At 48.5% G+C, this 20471-nt stretch overlaps 2 protein-coding genes across 2 annotated transcripts; one reads left to right on the top strand and one right to left on the bottom strand.

Moving 5' to 3' along the window:
• Nucleotides 1–1141: 1141 nt before the first annotated feature.
• LOC129340492 (dnaJ homolog subfamily C member 3-like) lies at nucleotides 1142–17211 on the bottom strand. Its single transcript, XM_054995317.1, has 12 exons — nucleotides 17040–17211; nucleotides 15615–15725; nucleotides 13760–13884; nucleotides 12667–12741; nucleotides 10080–10223; nucleotides 9000–9181; nucleotides 8321–8440; nucleotides 6699–6804; nucleotides 6111–6231; nucleotides 5060–5192; nucleotides 4323–4471; nucleotides 1142–2512 (listed from the first exon to the last, which is right to left on the bottom strand). The coding sequence occupies exons 1-12, from the start codon at nucleotides 17185–17187 to the stop codon at nucleotides 2370–2372; spliced, it is 1557 nt and encodes a 518-aa protein (XP_054851292.1). The 5' UTR covers nucleotides 17188–17211; the 3' UTR covers nucleotides 1142–2369.
• Nucleotides 17212–17410: 199 nt separating this feature from the next.
• Nucleotides 17411–20055, top strand: ADAT3 (adenosine deaminase tRNA specific 3). Its single transcript, XM_054994853.1, has 2 exons — nucleotides 17411–17500; nucleotides 18976–20055. Exon 2 carries the CDS (start codon nucleotides 19004–19006, stop codon nucleotides 20039–20041), a length of 1038 nt encoding a protein of 345 aa, XP_054850828.1. The 5' UTR covers nucleotides 17411–17500; nucleotides 18976–19003; the 3' UTR covers nucleotides 20042–20055.
• The last annotated feature ends 416 nt before the right edge of the window (nucleotides 20056–20471 follow it).

Genomic DNA, 20471 nt, shown 5'->3' with positions numbered 1-20471 from the left:
CTTGCTTCAAGAGAAGTACATATTGGCATTCCCCTCCACCTTTGCAGCCACTGAAGAAGAGCACAGGCCTCCTGTCTGATCCTGCCCCAAGCCAGGCTAATATCCCTGCAGCGACTCTGATGCGATGCATGTAATAAGCACAGCCTCAGCTTGGTTGCAAGCGGTGCCGTGGCCGCCTCGTAGTGTTTGCCACTCTCTTCCATTTGGACTTGCGGGGAGTCACTAGTTCAGACAGCAACATCCTTTCGACATGACATCACAGGCATGACCGGAAGAGAGGGAATCATGGCAATGACCTCACTGGGACCAAGGCCAGCCCTGTGGACAGGAAATGCAAGCCAAGCTTCAAGCCTGTGACCGTGGCGAGAAACGAGCTAAGAGTGTGAGCCGCGGAAGGCTCTTCTCCACCGCAAGCCACATGGCTTTGTGATTCTGTTGCTCCTCTCCAGGGCTTTTTTTCTGGGGAAAGAGGTGGTGGATCTCAGTGGGTTGCCCTCGGAGAAAATGGTCACATGGCTGGTGGCCCCGCCCCCTGATCTCCAGACAGAGGGGAGTTGAGATTGCCCTCTGCACCAAGCGGCGTGGAGGGCAATCTCAACTCCCCTCTGTCTGGAGATCAGGGGGCGGGGCCACCAGCCATGTGACCATTTTCAAGAGGTTCTGGAACTCCGTTCCACCGCGTTCCCCCTGAAAAAAAGCCCTGCTCCTCTCAATGGATGTGCCAACGGAAAGAGCTGTGAGTAGCTGGGACCCCGAGACTCACTTGAAGGTCCCATTCCCGCGAGGTGAAGACTTGAGGGCACTCGAGTGTCCTCCCATGGTGAATGGCCAGCTGGGCTGCCAACGACCTTGTTACTTAGGTCACTACTGGGATGTCCCCGTGGCAGACGGCAGCTGGAAAGGGAGCGTATGGCTGAGATTTGAACCACGGTCCTCATGCTGCACACAGCTCAGTCTCCATGCCGTGTTAACATTCTCAAGGCTGGAAAGCAAACGTTTACCTGTGGTTCACCTCAATCCTACCTCGGCTCATTGCTTAGTAGTTGCCAACTACAGCTTGCAGACTCTCTATAGATTACAGAGTTACAACACAGCCAGGTACCAAAAAGGGGGAAGAAAAAAAAAAACCTCCGACAAACTGTTTTGCAATACAAATGTTTAATCTTGACACTTTCGGTAAAGGTGGAGGTAATGCTCCTCTGTAACGTTTCTTCTCCATTGCTGGGTGGCGATTAGAACACACCAGGTTTTTAACTACTGTACTGGGGGTGGGGTGGGGTAGGGGTAAAGAACAGGCAGTGCCTCCCCTCTTTCCCAGAGGGAGAGGAAAGAAAGTCGTAACTAACTCGAAAGAAAACAACACAGGAATTCCCACTCCGCTGCACAGTATCACCCTTGCAAGTCATACATGAAGTGGTCATAGTGGAAACAAATCAGGCAGCGATGGAAAGGGGGGGGAATTAAGCCCCTGAAGTCCAACTGATAGCCCTACCATTTTGAAGGAAGCATAATCAGTATGTAATACCAGAGTCTGTCCTGTTGTGATAACCATTTTACCACTGGACACGGTGTGCTAACAAAACCAAGGGCAGTCGCCTCCAGGCCCTGTCCTTGTGAAAAGGCTGCTTCTTCCAGCCAAAGAACGTGGTCATAGAACAGCCACCAAACTCCCCCACCCCAGAGCAACGTAAAAGACACGGTAGTAGAAGAGGACGCTTGTTGGGCTCTGCTTTCTCACCTCATTCACTGCAGAGGTTTTCTTACCTGTCGCATCACCCTTCATGGAGTGACTTTTTCCCATGGGTATGCGAGAGGAAGAACTGGACAGGAGGATAGATGGCACACTTTTTCTGGTATTTTGAAAAAGGGGTATCTTCAAACCAAGACTGTGTAGACAGGAGCTACAAAGCTCAGCGACCGACAGATGTTTTTGGGATATATATGACTGGTGGGAGAATGGGCTTGCTTCCCTGCCTTGAAAATACATGTATACTAACCCAGCCCTTGCAAAGTTATACCCCCACCAGGTCAAGTCAATCTACCTTTCTGAGGTTCACCATGAATGACAGGACCCCAGGGAGCTGCAGTGGGTTTGCATGCACGGTACATCCCACAGGCAGACGGCTATAAAACAAAGTCACCATCCTTTCTTCAGACTTTGGCAATCTTGCCAAAGACCACCCGCGCATCTGAAAAGGGATGTTTTTTGACTACAGTAGGGAAGCGCTCCCTAATCTCACCCTCCCACTGCAGAGCTATCGTTTCCGGCAAGGAGTGCTACTTCTGCAGTCTCAGTGATCGGAGAAGCAAAGCCAGAGGTTCATGCGTCCATTCGCTAGCCACAGTTTTGCCTCCCAAACTCGGCCCAGTTAATTGAAGTGAAATTTGAAGTGGAAGTTCCCGGAACCGAAGGGGTTGAATTCAAAAGGCCAGTGGTGCTGGTGCCCTGCTCCTCCCTGCTGATTCTCTGGATCTAGGGGGTCCTCGCCGGAATCGAACTTCTGCCGCATTTCTGGAAAACAGAAAGGGAAACAAGGCAGCACAAAGAGCTACAAGATGCAGATGAAAACACTAGAGAAAGGCTCAGGAGATGCTGCTTGGCATTCATTTTGCTTATGCATTTATCCATTTTAATTTAGATTAATTGCCCGTTTTATTAGACCTGTCCAACGTGTATTTCATATCAGCATGCCTGGGCCTTGGGCCTTCCGTCTAAGGGAAACTCTCTTCCAATTTGGTTAGCTCAAAGTTATGTAAGACTTTTTGGCATGCATGATTTAACTGCTCCTTCTCCGTGGTATTGCTGGGTCGTCTTCTCGGGATCCCCTTTTCAGATCAGTTATGTCCCTGCCCCCTCCAGTTGGTGGACTCTCTTATACACATGCTCCTGCAATGTCCTTATGTGCTCCAGTTTGGGCTAAAACGGGTTATGCCTCGTTTTAGTTAATGGAATATATCCCCTTTAGCGACATCAGGGCAAAAGGTTCAATTCCTCTTAGAGGATTCTATAACAACAACAACAACAACATTCTATTTATACACCGCCCTTCAGGATGACTTAACACCCACTCAGAGCGGTTTACAAAGTATGCTATTATTATCCCCACAACAAAACACCCTGTGAGGTGAGTGGGGCTGAGAGAGCTCCAGAGAGCTGTGACTGACCCAAGGTCACCCAGCTGGTATCAAGTGGAGGAGTGGGGAATCAAACCCGGTTCTCCAGATTAGAGTCCTGTGCTCTTAACCACTACACCAAACTGGCTTCTGACTCCAAATGCACTTATTTACTCAATTTCTAGAGGCTGCAGAGAAGTATTTCTAGACATGGGTTCTGTGCAAGTTTTCTTTTAGCCTTATTGTTCAAGACCTCAGTCTAAGAACAGGAGAAGAAGAAAGGAGCATGCCTGGAGCCATACACAAAATTACCCAGTCCCTGATCAGAGAAGATTTCAGTGTACAAGGTTATCGTGTGCAGCTGCTGTTCTAAACTCCCTTGCTGATACAGCATACTGGGATGAGGCACGGCAGGCGATGAACGGGTCTCCACTCCCCTGGCCAACCATAAGAGTCCCAGACCAGGTAACACTTGGGCGGGGGGTGGGATCTGACTGGTTATGATTTATGCCTGGCAAACTATCCTGCTGGACGGTTTTGTGGATTCAGGCTGTAGGTGCCCGCTGACTGCCCAACTGCACGCTTGAGTTTTGACTCTTGAAAGCTTGTACTCTGGAAATCGAGTTGGTATTTAAGGGGCTACTGGACCAGAATCTTGTTGTTTGATTGATTCCCCACTCCTCCGCTTGAAGCCAGCTGGTTGACCTTGGGTCAGTCACTGCTTCTCGGAGCTCTCTCAGCCCCACTAACCTCACAAGGTGGTCGTTGTGAGGATAATAACAACATGCTTTGTAGACCACTCTGAGTGGTGTTAAGTTGTCCTGAACGGCAGTATATAAATCAAATGTTATTATTATTATTATTGTTCTGCTACAGAACAACACGGCCATACACAGGGTCTCTCTCTATCTCTCCACACACACCCACCCACACACCCACACCCACACCCACCCACCCTCTTTCATGGGATTCAGCATCCTGTGATATTTTTGAAAAGTTCTAATGCACAAAGATATCAGTGGTCAGTGGGGTGTATGTGACTAAAGTTGTTTTGGTTGTGGGGTGACTTTTTTCAGAACTCTGCATTGTTCCTTATGGACAGAATAATTTAGGCCAAACGAGCAGACTTGCATTAGGCGTTCGTGTTTCCAAATGTAAGAGCATTTTTAAGAGAGTTCAGCAGTTGCGACATAAAGAGGTTTTAATACCTGGATCTGTCAGGACTTCTTTCGCTGCTGCAATGTCGATGAACTTTTTCTCCGCCTCCTTTTTCTCATCTTCAGACTGGAAATTGTCAGGGTGCCACTGCTGAGCCAGTTTCCGGTAGGCTTTGATGATTTCCTGCTTGTTTGCGTTCCTAGAGGGCAATTTGAAATAAAATAATACAGGGGTAGAACCTCAGCTGTCCTGTAAGGAGGAAGTTTACAGCAAAGGTGAGGGCTGAATTGGAGGATCGCATGGAGGAGGAGATACCAACTTTCTGGTAGTTTAGCTCACAAGTTGCCGTTTCAGTGAGTCAGGCCAAAAAGGCCTCCTGAAGCACTGCCTAATCTTTGAAAGAGGAGCTCTTTTTGGGTGCAAAATGGACGGGCTCCTCGACCCGCTGTCCAAGATCCTTTAAACCTGTCCCTCTCTAAACCTTTCCACCAGTACCACTCGGATGCCTCAAAACTGGCAGATGCTGTGGTGTAGGGGTTAAAGAGTCAGACTAGATCTGGGAGACCCGGGTTCAAACTCCCACTCTGCTAAGGACCCTGGGCCAGTCACTCTTTCTCAGCCCATCATGACTTTCAGCGCAGTTGCTGTGAGGATAAAACAAAGAAGGGGAGAATCCGTTTGTAAGCTGCTTTGAGTTCCCTTGGAAGATGGAAGGGGAAAAAGCACTGGGTGACCCAGATACATCCCCTTTCAGGCAGCAAAGGAGATCTGCGGATGGCACACACACCTCCGGATCCCCAGGATCTTGTAATAATCTCGCTTCTTGGACTGCTTCAGCAGCTTCTGTGCCCTCTCCAGACCTTCTTTCAACTCTTCGTTTTCCCCATCAAACTCTTTGGCTTCTTGGTAATCTTCAACAGCTGTGAACAAGACAGAGCTGGTTATAGCCCCACCTTCCCCAGAAATCACACCAACGTTCTGCAATGTTTGCTAGGGGCAGGGCTGGTGGGCACACGTGGAAGCAGGCAGAGCTGCACAAAAGGCACGAATCCAGAGAATCCTGGCTTCCGTTTGAAGGTGCAACATAAGTCTCTAAGTTGTGGTGATTTCAAAGACGGATTTCATAATGTGCAGGCGAATCAACCCTAAGTTTGCCCGAGTCCTTGTAGAACTCCCAGGCTGAACATAAGCTTCTGGATTGGGGAAACTGGCTGAGTGGGTGGCTGGAGAGCAGATGGTTACTGCGTAATACGCCCTAAGTCTTAAGTGAGAAAAGCAAACTATAAATATAATAAATATAATATATGATGAATAACTGTGGCCAAGAGGTCCTGGGTTTTGTCAGCGCCTGGATGGGATATCTGGGAATCTCATGTAAATTACCTTGAGCTGCATGAAGGAAGAAAGGGAGAGCGGCTATATAAGGAATAAATAAAGGATCTAATGCTCCAGGGGTGGGGGGTGGGGGGGATGAAAGTTTTGTGCCCCACCTCCCAGTGCAATCCTAAGAAGAGCCACACCCTTCTAAGACCACTGACTTCTGGTGGCATGAGACTGGCAGGTGGCAACAGGTGTACACTAGGGCTGCTGGTTGTGAGTCTGGGAGACAGTGACAGGCCACACCAACAAAACTCCTGGGGCTCATCTTGGACCTACAATATGGTACCTGTTTGGGGTGGCAAACTACATTGAACCACCCCTGTTGAAAAGGGAACGTGGCCATTTTTGGGAGGTGGCCTCAGCTGAGTTTCAGGTTGTGATCATGACCTAAAAGAACTTGTGTCTAAAAGGCAGGTTGTCTCTCTGGGAGATCTTCTCCGAGTCTCCTCTTCTCTTACCTTTCTCGAATTCCTCATTCAGTATGTATGCTTCAGCTCGGTCCCGCAAGATGAAGACGTTCCTGGGGTCAAGTTGATGAGCTTCTGTGCAAACATCGATGGCTTCGCGAGGTCGTTTGCTCTGTGGAGGGAGGACTCTGTGCCACTGGTTTCCCAACAAATGCAACATCTTCCTTTCATTCGCTACAGACGGCACCAATTCACCAGACAGCCTGTGACCCATATGGGTCAGCGAGCTCCATTTCTACAGATTCTTAAAACTGACTTTACAACTTTTCCATTACAACCATAACTGATGGATCCAGGTCATATTTTACCCTGTCCTTCCCCACAAGGAGTTCAGGAAGGCATGCATGGCTGTCTCCTAATTTATCCTTAACGATCCTGTAAGGTAGGTCAGGCCTGAGAGATGGCAACTGGCCGAGGTTACCCAGCGAACTTCACAGCACAGCAGGGCTTTGAACTCAGATCTCCTAAATCTTAGTCCAACACACTAACCATATACCACACTGCCCCCACTTTTTTGTTAAGCCAGATTCGTTTCAGTCCTGCCTGCCTTCTCTAGCAGGGAAAGACACTCCTGCTTACCTTGGTTAAACAGTGGCAGATGTGTCCTTTTGCCTTTGTGGTATAGATCGCCACATTTGGCTCTGTTTTAACTGCTGCTTTATACTTCTTGATGGCTTCTTCGTACCTGTTACAGGGCAACGACACACAAATCTCAGTATTCAGGAAGGAAGGATGGATAGGGCAGAGGCTCAGCTTTAGGCTGCCTGGCATGCATGCTGAGAGAGAGAACAAACATCCCAAGGACTCTCATGGGCTTTACTTTGTAGTCTGAAGGGTTACGGAGTATTGTGCAATGAATCCACGTGAGTGCAGAAAGGAGACAGGGTCTACAGCGCCGTTATGTTCTTAAAGGGAAAAGATCGGAAGAATGGGAGCAAACAACATGAAGGATTCAAGGGCCGTTTCCCCATGTCCCCAAAATAGCCCCCCACTCACTGAACATTGTCGGGTTTTCCGCATGATTTCTGACGTCACCATTTCCCAAACGGATGCAGGTAGTTTTGATTCCGTGTGTGGAAACGGAATCAAAACTGCCGCATCCGTTTTGGAAACGAAGTCAGAAATTGTGCGGAAAAGCCGCCATCATTCAGCGAGTGCGGCGCTATTTTTAGGACATGTGGAAACTGCCCAGGTATGGAGAGCGGAGTGATTTTTCTCTCCTCGCAGTACTAGAGTTCGGACTCAATCTATGAAACTGATTATTAGTGGCTACTGGTTATTAGTTGACTAAAGGGAACCTCCACTTTCAGTAAACTGCTGAATACCAGAGTCAGGAGGCAACCTCAGGGGAAGGCCTCAGCCTCTACTATGCCCTGTTCTTGGACCTCCAGAGTAACGGGTTGGAAACTGCATGAGACAGGAGGCTGGCTCGTCTTACATTCTTAGCAGTAGGAACAGGGTGCGGCAAGGAAAAGACATCTTCAAAAAAACCATAAATAACTTAAGGAACTCGCTTCTGTAAGATGGGATGATGGCCACTGGCTTAGAAAGTTCTGAAAAGGGTCAGCCAGTTTCCTGTGAAAGAAAGATGGCTAAATGGAACCTCCATATTCAGAGGCAGTATACCTCCAATCAGTTGAGGGGAAGCAGGATGGAAAAAAGACTTGTTCCCTTCACGAATTGCTTGTGGCCTTTTTCTGAGGGAGCCTTTTACACGGCAAGCCATCTTTTACTTCTTTAGAGGAAAGGCAACTAATAAATACTATAAATAAAAAAAAATAAGGCTGGCTGCTACTGGAAGCAGGAAACTGAATCAGATGGGCTTCGGCCTCTTTGAACAAGATCATTCTCACCCTTGCCAATTTTCAGCTTTTAACTCGTTGCCTTTTAACAGTGCCAAGGCAGGCTTGAGAACAAAAGAGCCCAATACTGAAGAAAAGCAGAAACTGGAACTGGAGGGGATCAAGAGCTACACTCTCCCAATGAGTACAGGTGAAGAACTGCACTGGAAGCAAACGTGCAAACTGCTTTAACTTTCATGACATCTACAAGAGGTTCCATCTCTACAGGCCTACCTCAGCAGACATATATTCGGCCCAAGGTATAAATGGCTGCACTACCTCCCCAGATACCCCTCCACTTTCTCCCCACAGACAAAAACCCCAGAATGAAAAGGGAGGGCCCTAACAGGCCCAACGCACCTCTGAGCTTTGACGTGTTCCTCAGCAGATTCCAGCTGCTTCGAGAGGTTCTTCACTTGCTTGTAATGGGAGAAGCATTCCTTGTCGTCTTGGTCTAGCTTAAGGCATTCGCGCACTTGGCTGCGGAAAGATAATTTGTTCTAGCAGCGGCAGGAAGGGCCTGCAACAAGATGTGGCTCACAGGCCAGATGGGTGGGGGTGGCGCGCTGATCACAGGGAGTGACCCACTCAAGGGTGCCCAGAGAGAGCCCACTGCCAAACTAGCCTTCCATTGGAAGACGGACGCCATCGTCTCCTTGCAGTGTGGTGACAGACAGCCCCAGATCGCACCCTCCCAAACAGGAGGGAAATGCACAAAAGGTCTCTATTTTGAATGAGCAATGGTATGCACATCCCTCACAGCACTTACTTGGGCACAAGGACGGGCAGATGCTGTCTCCAGTCACACTAACAGGCTTTGACTGAGATCACTGACCGTCCCCTTCCTGGCACAGTGCCCAGCTTATCTCCCCCTCTGCTACAGGGCAGCCTGATTTGCGATTTCCGGGCACACTCCTACCCAAGCTGTGACTGGGCTCAGACCTTAGCCTGAGAGAGAAAGCAGCCTATGCTGCCACCAGACCATCCATCGCGGCACGCGTCTGCAGCCTCAACAATGACACAATGGCCAGCTGCTCACTTTAGGGACTCCTCGTGCTCCCCCAAGTTGTAGTAGAGCTTGCTGAGCTTCAGGAAAGCCACCCTGTTGTCATTCCGCAGCCTGGTGGTTGGTTTCAGGTCAAGGATGGCCTTGTTGTAGTCGCCGAGGAACAAGTGGCACTCGGAACGCAGCTCTTTGGATTCCGGGTCCCAGGGAGAAATCTGAAACCCAAAAGCTGGTTAGATGTGTAAAGACCCAAAGACGGATCTTCAGACCTCTGTCAGCATCTAGCTTCTCTTGCTCTTGGATAAAACATCTCCCTCGCTGCGGGGCTTGCTGGAAAGTCCAATGATTAATGAATCTCCCTGTCCCCCCGCAATGTCTGCCCATTCCTCAACCACAACAAGGTCAATTGGCCTGGTGTTGTATCCCCCTGCCCCTGGGCAATTTTTTTGTTTGCAGCATTGATGCTCTGCTAATGAGTTAGGAACCGTAGACTTCACCGCTATATTGTACTGGATTCCTGTTAATGCTACGTCCTTGCGAACTTGTATCTATTTACCCTATGGAATTGTTCATGGAAATGTTCTTGATATTGACTGTACTAATCTCACACTCCACCTTGAGTCTCAGTGAAAAATGCAGACTATAAATGACATAAATAAATAATAAATACACCGGATACGGTTTGGGTCATTTTTCTCACCCTCTTCCCCTTTCCACCGAGAACACAGAAGATTACATTGACAAAAGTTATATTATTTTTGTTTTCTTTATACTTTCTCCCTGGCATCTTTGCTGTGGTCCTATCTCCACACACTTCCAAATGGAACTATTGAACAAAGTGCAGGTTTTCCCTCTTTGCAGTTATGTCGTGTTCTATCAAATTTTAAAAAATTCTATGACTTTGGGGTCGTTCATCCTCTATGCCAAATGATTACTGGAGAACTCTTCGTTTTGGCATTTACAATGACAGCATGACCGAGACACTTCCCAGAGCAATCCCTTCCACAGCCACAACCATTCCCTGATTAAGTGAGAATTTCAAGCCAGAGCACCTGGACGTGAGAGAAACTCTCTCCTTCCGGGCCAGAAAGGACAAGTTGTGGGCAAAAGTACCTCAATTACTCGATCCAGAATACTGATTGCTCCTAGGTAATTTTTCCTCTGGAAGGCAGTCCGGGCCTCCTGCATGGAAAACTCTACTTCGCTGACTCGGGCAAGCTGGCTTTGGGCCTCTGTGTTATCTGGATTGCTCTTGAGCTGTTAAAATCATGACACACAGAGAGAGACAGAGATGAAGAGATTTGCCCTGAGGTCACTGCACATAGGACAGGCCCATCCCGATCTTCAAACACATCTAGAAAAGCGAGGAAGATAGAAAAGGGACAAAAGATTGGAGCGAGCGCTAATGGAAAATATGTCCTAGAGTTGGGAGTGCAACACGCCCTTTACAGAAGCGCTTAGCTGGGCAGATGTTCTCTGGTCTTCCAGGGAGGGGCTGTGTCTCAGTGGCAGAACATCTGCATGGCATGCAGAAGGTCCCAGGTTCAATCCCTGGCATCTCCAGTTAAAAGGACCAGGTAGGAGGTGATGCGTAGGACCTCTGCCAGAGACACTGAACAGCCACTGCCAGTCTGAGTAGACAAGACTGACCTTGATGGACCAGGGGTCTACTTCAGTCTAAGGCACTTTCATGTTTGTTCATCTGTTCCACTGCTCCTTTCTCTCCAGAGTCTCTATAGTGGAGAAGACTCCCTAGCAGGATGCACCCCTCATTCCCTGTCATTGCGCTATGCACGGGTTTGTGTGTACACGCCACACATGAAACTTTGCATAACTGCAAGATTTTGAAGCCAAAACAGGAGATAAAAGTTCACTTTGACGAGGTGTGTTTGTCTTAGATTCCTAACTGGGAAAAAAACATTAAAAAGGTGAGATTTTTGTTGCAGCCAGGAATGTGACCCAGGCAGTAGTCGTAGTAGTAGTAACAACAACAACAACAACATTCGATTTATATACCCCCTTTAGGATAATTTAACACCCACTCAGATCGGTTTACAAAGTGTGTTGTTATTATTCTTACAACAATCACCCTGTGAGGTGTGTGGCGTTGAGAGCACTCTGGAAGAGCTGTGACTGACCCAAGGTCACCCAGCTGACTTTAAGCGGAGGAATGGGGAATCAAACCCAGCTCTCCAGATTAGAGTCCTGCTGCTCTTAACCACTACACCAAACTGGCTCTCAAGGTATTTCAAAGAGCCCTGTTCTCCCAGATCAATCTGCCAATTAGTTAAAAAATCAACCTCTGAAGCCCTGTTCTAAAGGCTCCCGCTTTCAGAAATAAGCTGGGCAAGCACCAGAAACAGGGCCTTCTTGGCTGTGGCACTTGGACTATGGACTACACTTTCACAAATTTGCCTCAATGAGCTTTCAACAACAGGCAAAAACATTTTTGTTTCCCCAGGATGTCTGGCTCATTCTGACTACAGCTGCCCTGACCTAACATTCTTCCAGGTTGAGTTATTTTTTTAGATACAATGAATAATTGCGGAGTACTCCTTAGAGCACTGTGCTAGATTCTGGAAAGAGTAGGATTTGATTCCCTCTTCAGTCATGAAGCTCACCCGGGTCAGTCACACTCTTTTTCTGCCTAACCTCTCACAAGGTTGTTGCAAAGATAAGAGTAAAGAATAGTAATATATACTACCCTCAGCTTCCTGGAGGAAACATGTGATAAAAACGAAATAGATTTGATCGAGGGGGATTGTTTTTAATGCCGCTAGTAGTGTTGCTGGCTACCTTATTTCTCAGTTATTATATTAATAGCCACTATTTGCCTTGGGAATAAAATCTGCTACATTAGCAAGCTATAAAAGGTTCAATCCTAATGTACTCCCAAGGAGGCCACAAAACAGGTTGGATCCAGCCAGCTTTTTCCTTCTTTCTTCATCAGCAGAAAAACTGGGCTAGATCCATCCCCAAATACACTACTGCTGATTGTTAGGAAATTTGGGGGGGGGGAGGTGCTCTGTTGTTTTCTACATGTGACTCTTTGTGGTCTAAATTGACTAAAGAACTTATAAATAAAACTTATAAATAAAACTCTTCTCCCCGTGTGCTTTTATCACTCCTCATTTGGGTTGTAACAACAACACGAAGGCCTTGCTGCTAACAGTCAGTTTGCACTCCGAGAACAAATGAAGGCCACATATGTTTCCTTCCTGCCCTTGGGTATGTTCTTCCTCAGTAACGTAGAGATAACCAAGGCGTCTTTCTGATAGTTTACGACCTGAACTGAAGCATAATCTCGACTTGTCAATCTATCATGTTCCGAACATCATGAGTCATTCACTGATTGTTTATATATTCTTGTAAGAATCCTCTGTACTTTAGGCAGTTGTTTACTTGCACGATGCCAGTGTGAGGGTATAAATGTAGGTGCCGCCTGCTTGTTGGCATGCACCTAGCTGTAATACTGTGTGCATCAGGCTTATTTGAGAACTTCTCATAATAAACTTTTTTTGCTTCTGAGATCACCAAGTTTGAAGCCCTGATTTATTATTCAGACAAGGAGAGAACCTTGAAAACGGCAAACAGAGGTAATTAAAGTTTCCCCCAACGCTGGTCTATTCTCAGCCGTGGCTGAAGGTGCATCAACAGCCCAGATGCTTGCACCCGCGGCCCTTTTCTGGACGGGGCTTACCACTGCTTCGAAGTCCTGCTTCGCCTCCTGCGAGCTGCCTTGTTTCAAGAGGATGATGCCTCGCTGCAGTCGGGCCTGGCAGGGGGTGGGGCAGAAAAGGGCAGAACCTTTAGCCTACAGACTTGGAAGCAACAGCCACCATTTCCTGTTTGGGAGCAGGAAGCTGACCAGCAGGTTTTTCTCATGCACAAACAAAAACACGTAATACTTGTCCTGTAAAGGGCAGATCGACAACTCCCTTGTCCTGCAGCAGAACAGGGACTTGTCCACCCAAGAAAACTGCTCCTGTTCCTATTCCTTTGTGTTACCAGTGCGTGCTGTATCAAGGGCTATCACTGCAATCCATTGCAGGAATTTACCCAGAACGACCTGGGCTGGCCTTGGAAATGTAACTTGGAAAGAACTTTACTGGCTCCCAGGAACGCTTTAAAGTGCTGACATTAGGACTTCAGCAATTAGACAGCCTGGAATCGGGAATACATCAAGGGCTGCTTCCTCCCACACAAACTGACCTATTTCTAACTGAGTTATCGTTCCTTATGCAATGCAGGTGGTTTTCAAAGACAAGGTCTTTCTGCAGTGATGGGTGCCCCAGTCACGAAACTCCCTTCCTCCTCTAGCTTGCCTGGCATCAGCACTGGCACGTTTCAGGTGCTGATTGAAGTCACTCCCCTTCATGTAGGTTTCAATGCCTCATTTTGGGCCCATTTTCCAAGGTAGGCGTTTTATTCTGCTTTCCCACCAGGTCTATATTCCCGCTTTTTAATTCTCATCTGCCGCTTTTTAAATAAATGTACAACCGCCAATACGTAAGTTACTTTAATCGAAAGGGATGATACAAAAATTCGTTTGAATAAATATTAGCATGGGTTATTAACAACCCAGAATAAAGTACGTTCTCCCTTATGATTTAGATTCCACAGGGAGGCACTAAAAAGGTGGGAGCAGGGAAAGGAACTGGGCCTTTCATATATCAAGTTGGTGCTTCTAAACCAGAACAATCCCCTTCACCTTATCCTGCCCCTTCTCATACAGAAAATCTTCCTGCTTTACATAGATTTTTTTTTTAAATGGGAGCGGGGAACAAACTTACAGCCAGGAAATCCGGCTTGAGCTCGATAGCCTTGGAGAGATCCGGCAGCGCTGACTTGAACTTGCCCATGGCCAAATAAATGGTTGCCCGTTTGTAGTACGTAAGGTAGTTCTTAGGATCACTTTCTGGGGAGGGCAGGTGGATGCATGGAATAAAAAAAGAGAGAAGACAAAAAAAGAAGGGTGAACAGAAGAACGTAAGAAGAGCCCAGCTGGACCAGACCAACGGTCCCTCTAGGCCACCGTTCTGTTTCACGCAGTGGCCAAACAGTTGCTCTGGAGGACCAACAGCAGGGCATAGAGGCTGAGGCCTTACCCTGATGCTCCCTCAAAGTCTTGGTATTCAGAGGTTTGCTGGTGTTTCTTCCCATATTAGGGTTGTTGTGCGTGGGGGACATACAGATAACACAAGAACTGGGGTGTGTCACACACGTGAGCACACATTTATTTATTTACTTTTTAAAACTTATCGTCTGCTCTCCCTGCAAGCAGGCACAGAGCGGATTCACAACATATAATAAAAACATATAATAAAACATTGGTAGCAATCACATAATGCTGCATTAAAATACTGCACTGAAAGCGTCCCAGGCGGCTCACATTGCACCCCGCATCTCAAAAACATCCCCAAGGTCTATGGGCAGGATGGCTAAGATTTAACAAGTACAGGTTGGGGATATCTTCCTCGCACTGGGAGGGACCGGTTGGGCAATTCATCTGCCTCAACCAGCATAAGCCTGATGAAACATCTCCATCTCACAGGCCCGCGAAATGATAACAAATCTGCCGAGACCAGGTCTCCACAGACAGAGAGTTCCACCAGGTAGGTGCCAGGACTGAACAAGCCCTGGCCCTGGATGAGGCAAGGCAAACCTCCGTGGGGTCAGGGATCACCAGTAGCTGTTCATCTGCTGATCGAAGCAGCCTCCGGGGAAAATAGGGCAAGAGATGGTCCCGCAGATGAAGCTGTCTTATACTGAATCAGACCATCAGCCCATTGAGGTCAGTACTGTCTACTCAGACTGCTGGCGGCTCTCCAGAGTCTCAAGCAGGTCTTGCAGATTGCCTCCTACCTGTACCTTTAACCTGGAGATGCTGCGGATTAAACCTGGGACCGTCCGTGTGCTAAATGGGTGCTCTGCCAATGAGCTCCTCCCCAATGTGGAATTTGCTAATACAAGGTAGAGTGATAGCTTTGGTAGCTTTTTAAGAGGATTGAACAATTTGTGGGGCTTGCTGCTGTGGGATGTTGTGATAGCTGCTGTCTTAGATGGCTTTTAAAGCTTCAGGCAGAGTCCTTCATATCACCTATTGCCTGATCCTTTTTCACTAGAGAAGCTGGGAATTGAATCGACGTCTCAAACAGATGCTCTTCCACTGAGACACAGCTACTCTCCTTAGCCTCTCAGGCAAATTTAAAAACATTCTCAAACTACAGACATTCACATCAGTCACTTGTGGCCCTGGGAAAGCACTAGAGAGAACCACTGCTTTTTTTGTAGTTTACATAGATACGTAGAACACGGCCTTATAATGAGTTAGGCCATTGATCCACCGAGATTGATCCACCGAGATCAGTATCAGCTATTCTGATTCGCAGTGACCGCTGAGGTTTCAGGCAGAAAAGTTATTCCCCAGCACTTGCTGTCTGACCCGGCTGTAGCTCAGCCATTTCACGTGTGTTTTTCTGTAGCCTTTGCAGCTACTCTTATAGACTAAGACAGGTGGAAGCCTTGCAAAGTCATGGCACTGATACAATGACCATCAGAAAATATATCTGCATCTCCTGCTGCCCTGAGGACCAGCCAAGGGGACTTTGCATTCACGGGCTGCAATCAGGTCAACTGGCTACTCACCCACCGCTGAGTGATAGTGGGACAGCGCCTCAGCCAGCTGCCCAGCCGCTAACAGCTTGCGACCCATTTCCAGATGGTTCTCAATTTCAGCTTGTCCAGCAGCCAGCAAACCTGGGAAGGTACACAAGTGAAGAAAAAAGAGAAGTCACATAAACAGGAGGAGGAGATTAAGGAAAGGCATGGAGATTTTAAGCCAGTTCTTGGTGCCAGAATGTGGACTCTTGACTATCTCTCATTCTGAAAGGTTCAGCAATGAGCTAGAGGGAGGGGAACAGTGGTCTACTTGTATTGCTTGATCAGCCCTGGCAGTAGACCCTTCACAAAGAAAACAGCCAGTTTCCTCTCATTTTCTTGTTCTACTGTGGCAGGCATTTTGTCATTGTGACCACCCTATGTCAAAATTCCAAAGGTACCCAAAGGCTTAAAAAGACTGGGATCCCTAACGCACAAGAATGGTGCTCAAGTTACCTTGTTATCTCTGTCTCTCCTTGCATCAATCTCACAACAATCCTGTTAAGCTGGTTTGAAGGACAGTAACTTTTAAAACAAGCAGGACTTTGGTGGGTCACTCCAGACCAACAATCTAGTTAATCACAGTACAAGTTTGGTTTTCATACCAAAAAGGTTCCTCTGCCAAGATCTACCACTTGCAGCAACCCTGTTTTTCTCCACTGTACAGTCAGCAAGTTGTACAAGCAACTTACAAAACCCATATAACCAAATGACCTAGGTTTGCCAGCCTCCAGGTGGGGCTGGGAGATCTCCCAGAATTGCATTTGATCTCCAGGCCAGAGAGGTCAGTCCTTCTGGAGAAAACGGCTGCTTTGGAAGGTGGATTCCATGGAATCAAATTCTGGCTGAGTTCCCTCCCCTCCCCAGGCTCCACACTCAAATCTCCAGGAATTTTCCTATCCCAAGTTGGCAACCATGGATTCAACAGAGTCGAACTTGATTTTAGTTTGCAAATAATTTCTTTTTCAAAGCTGCTTCTGTTACTGTTGGTCCTGACCTCCTGGGGCAATGAATCCCACAGATCAGGCATCTATGGCATTATACTCTGGTGAGGTCCCTGACTTCCTCAGACCCTGCCCTCCTTAGGCTCCACCCCCCAAATCTCCAGGAATCCCCCAACTTGGAGCTGGCACCCCTAAAATGACCCAAATCACAAATAAGGGGATTAAAGTGGGAACCGCATAAGATCAATGAGTAGTTTGAATTAGGTGGGGAGAGATGCCATGAGGCTCTGTGGGCGTGGCTGAGAAACATCATAATGGGCGTGGTTTAAGGAATGGGAGGCGCCTCACAGCCAAGGACGAAGCCTGAAGCCGGGAAAAGAGAAACCCCCAACAGCAACGGGGGGAGGGGCCAGCAGTTATGAAGGGGCGGGGCGAGAAAGAGGCGCTCCCTCCTCGTTTCCATGGTTACCTGGCAACTGCAAGTCCAGCAAGACGCACAGCAAGGACGCGGCCCAGAGCAGCCGCCTCTCGCACCCGCCGGGCCCGAGCGGGGGGCTCTCCGCAGCTCTCCCCAGCAGCCCCAGGCCGCGCCACACCGGCAGCTGCCCGGACTCCATCTCCCAACTCCCGGAACCAACTCACTTCCGCCTCCGCTTCCTCATCGGTGGAGAGACGCTTCCGGCCGCTCTGGCTCGTTCCTCAGCTGCTCCTAGAGACCGGAAACGACCGCTCTGGGACGCTCCCTCTCGGTGGTTCCTTCGGCTGCCCCGGCGAGGAGAGAATGGGGAAGGGGCGTGACTTGCTTTTGGCTAATCCGCTTCGTCCTGGGGCTTCGGTAGCCAATCGGCGCGGTCGGAGGTGGAGGAACCGGGCGAGGAGCCTGAGGGGAAATGAGGCTTACCGATAGGCGCGGGAAGGGGTCGAGGCATGGTAGGCTTGCCAACCTCCCGGCGTGGGTGGGCTGTAGATGTCCCGGAATTACAACTGATCTCCAGGGCACCAAAATCCGTTCGTGGGGGGGAGGCGGGGAAAGGGCTGCTTTTCAGGGTGGCCTTTCAGGCTGTATTCTCTAAGCTCCCTCCCTGAACCCTGCCCTCCCTAGGCTGCGTCCTCCAAATCTCCAGGACTCTCCCAACCTGGAGCTTGCTACCCCAACGAGGTGGGGTAGCAAGGAAGTTGTCCCTCCCCCTCCCCGCCTTTCAATATTGTTCCATCCGTTCCAGAGGATGCCTCTGAGCATATGCAGAGAGTCCTACTCTCGTGAGGTTGCCAGCTCCAGGTTGGGAAATTCTTGGAGACTTCAGAGGTGGAGCCTAGAGAGGGGCTTCTATAGGGAAGAATACCATAGAGCCCACCCTTTAATGCAGGGGGACGAATTTCTGTGGCCTAGAGATCAATTGTAAATCTTTTGAGATCTCCGGTCACCACCTGGAGGTTGGCAAAACTGCGTGATGGAGGACCTCCAGCTTTTCTGCCTATCCTGTTTTTTAAAACGCTGCTCTTCCTCTAAGGAGCGCAGGGCAGCATTCATGGGTCTCCCTTCCATTTTATTGTCGCAAACATCCCTGTGCACCTGGAGTTCTCCCAGGATTACAACTGATGTCCAGACTGCTTGGAGAAAAGGGCAGCTTTGGAGGGTGGGCTGCATGGCTGCACGTCCCTGATGAGTTCCCTCCCTTCCCCATGGCCTGCCCTCCCCTGCCTCCAAATCTCCAGGAATTTCCCAGTCCTAGAGTGACTGACTCATTCATTTTTCTCCCTATGTGTGGCAGAGAAAAGCAAACTCGAGGGTTTGTTCTAGCAAATGGATGAGCCAGGGTGAGAGCCCCTGCCCTCTGTACTGATACCTGTATGTTCATTTCATCATGTTATCTAATGTCTTTAAGGCATTCTGTAAAGAACATGATCATAATGCCTTTGGTGGTTGAGGCGGGCCTCCCACCCCGGCTTCTGTTTTTATTTGTTGTTTACCATCGGCCACCATGGACCCAAATGATTACGTGCGGGATTGTGCAATAGGTTCTGCTGAGGGTGTGTTATGCAATTTCTCTTTTAATGCTACCAATTTTAATTGTTCATATTTTCTATATTGTATATGTGTTAACTGGATGTGATCTGCTCTGAGCCTACTTACAAGGAGAGTGGACTATAAATCAAATCAATGATAAAAATAATCCCAGAGGGGTGGCTGTGTTAAGTCTGTTGCAGCAGAAAAAAACAAGAATCCTTGTTTGGCCACCTTAAAGTCTCAAAATTCCAGCACAAACTTTCATAGCCTAGAGACCCCCTTTTTCAGAAGGGTAAGTGGGAGAGTGGGATTTTGCCCGTGAGATGTCAGCTGCATGCATTCATTGACCTTACTCAATAAACCAGCCATTACTTGTTTCTCCTCTTGCTTCTTTCAGAGAGTGTGACTGGGAGGGATCTATCCTGATGGAGCCACAGTGCAAACGGCAGAAGACAGCGGAGCTGGAAGATGCCTTTCCTTGGCAAGTGGTGCCAGTTCTTTCCGAGAGGGAACTGCGACATGTTGTACTAATGCCAGTCTATGCTGCCCCTGTCCTTGACAAGAAGGAGGCATCTCGGTTGGTGAAGGAGGTCTCTGCCATCTACCCACTGGGCGACTACCCGCACTTGAAGCGTGTCCGAGCTTGTGGCTCTGTGGACAGCTCACACCCACTGGAGATGATCTTGTGCCTGGCAAGTGGCAAACAAGAGCAGGATGCTTTGCAGACTCTCTTGGAACTCTTCCCTGATGGCCAACTGGACCTGTATGGCTTGGGCGAACCATTCCTGACCCAGGTGCCGGTCTACCCGCCCGTGACCAGATTGCAGTATGAGGAAGCTGCCTCACACTGGCCGGTCTCCTTCCACGAAAACAAGCGCATCAGCCAGGCAATGAGTGGGTGCCTGTTCACTCCATCGGAGAAGGCCTCCATGCAAAGCCACATGAAGCTGGCCATCCAAGCCGCGCAGAGAGGGGCAAGGCAGGGAATGAAGCCGGTGGGTGCCGTGGTGGTTGACCCAGCTACTGGGAGGGTCCTGGCCGAGGGGCATGACTGCAGAGATGGCTTCAATCCTCTCCTCCACGCCGCCATGGTCTGCATCGACCTGGTGGCCTGCGGCCAGGGAGGTGGGGCGTACAGCTTCCAAGATTATCCTGGCTGCACCTTCCTTCCATCAGCCAACAACTTGGACCAATCCCCTTCTTTGGCCAATGGGCTTCCGTACATCTGCACTGGTTATGACATGTACTTAACTCGGGAGCCTTGTGCGATGTGTGCCATGGCCCTGGTGCACTCCCGCATCGAGAGGGTCTTCTATGGGGTCCCATCCCCTCATGGAGCCCTAGGGACCAAGCACCACATGCACTGCCGCAAAGACCTTAACCACCGCTACGAGGTCTTCCGGGGCATTCTAGAGGACCAGTGCCGGAACTTGGAACACTTTTCAGGTCTTAATAACCCGTAACAGAGGTTCTTTTTTTAAAATTAAGAGAAAATGTTTTATTCTTATGTTTCTTTTTACCTTGAAAAATAAATTATTTTTAAAATGGTTGTGAGTTTATGATCATTGAGAGTGACTGATCAACAATGTGGCATGGATTTCTAAGGGTGCTATGCATGGTGGGAAGTGAAGGGGTTCTCATGTGGGCCTGGCTTACAGAATGTGGTTATTTACTTATAACCCTGGTGACTAGGCTATAACCATACACCAAGCTTGCTGTCAGTATGTTGGGGCATGACTTTGCACCTTGTAATAATATCCGATTATGTTTTTCTTTAATTAAATAGCCATAGGCTCACCATCAACACCTTCTAAAGTGCACAGTGCAACTCCCATAACAATTTACAATTCCAAAAATTCATATACAATCACACTGTCAATTTCATATACAATC

Source organism: Eublepharis macularius, chromosome 12, assembly GCF_028583425.1.
Source record: "Eublepharis macularius isolate TG4126 chromosome 12, MPM_Emac_v1.0, whole genome shotgun sequence".
Taxonomy (NCBI): domain Eukaryota; kingdom Metazoa; phylum Chordata; class Lepidosauria; order Squamata; family Eublepharidae; genus Eublepharis; species Eublepharis macularius.
The sequence above is the reverse complement of the archived record's forward strand: the minus strand, read 5'-3'. Positions and strand labels throughout refer to the sequence as shown.

Coding starts and splice junctions, on each gene's coding strand:
- ADAT3 (XM_054994853.1), top strand. CDS start 19,004: ATGGAGCCACAGTGCAAACGGCAGAAGACAGCGGAGCTGGAAGATGCC.
- LOC129340492 (XM_054995317.1), bottom strand. CDS start 17,187: ATGGAGTCCGGGCAGCTGCCGGTGTGGCGCGGCCTGGGGCTGCTGGGG. Junction 13,885..15,614: donor CCACTATCACTCAGCGGTGG/GTGAGTAGCCAG, acceptor TGCCCTCCCCAG/AAAGTGATCCTAAGAACTAC. Junction 12,742..13,759: donor TCAAGCCGGATTTCCTGGCT/GTAAGTTTGTTC, acceptor ACCCCCTGCCAG/GCCCGACTGCAGCGAGGCAT.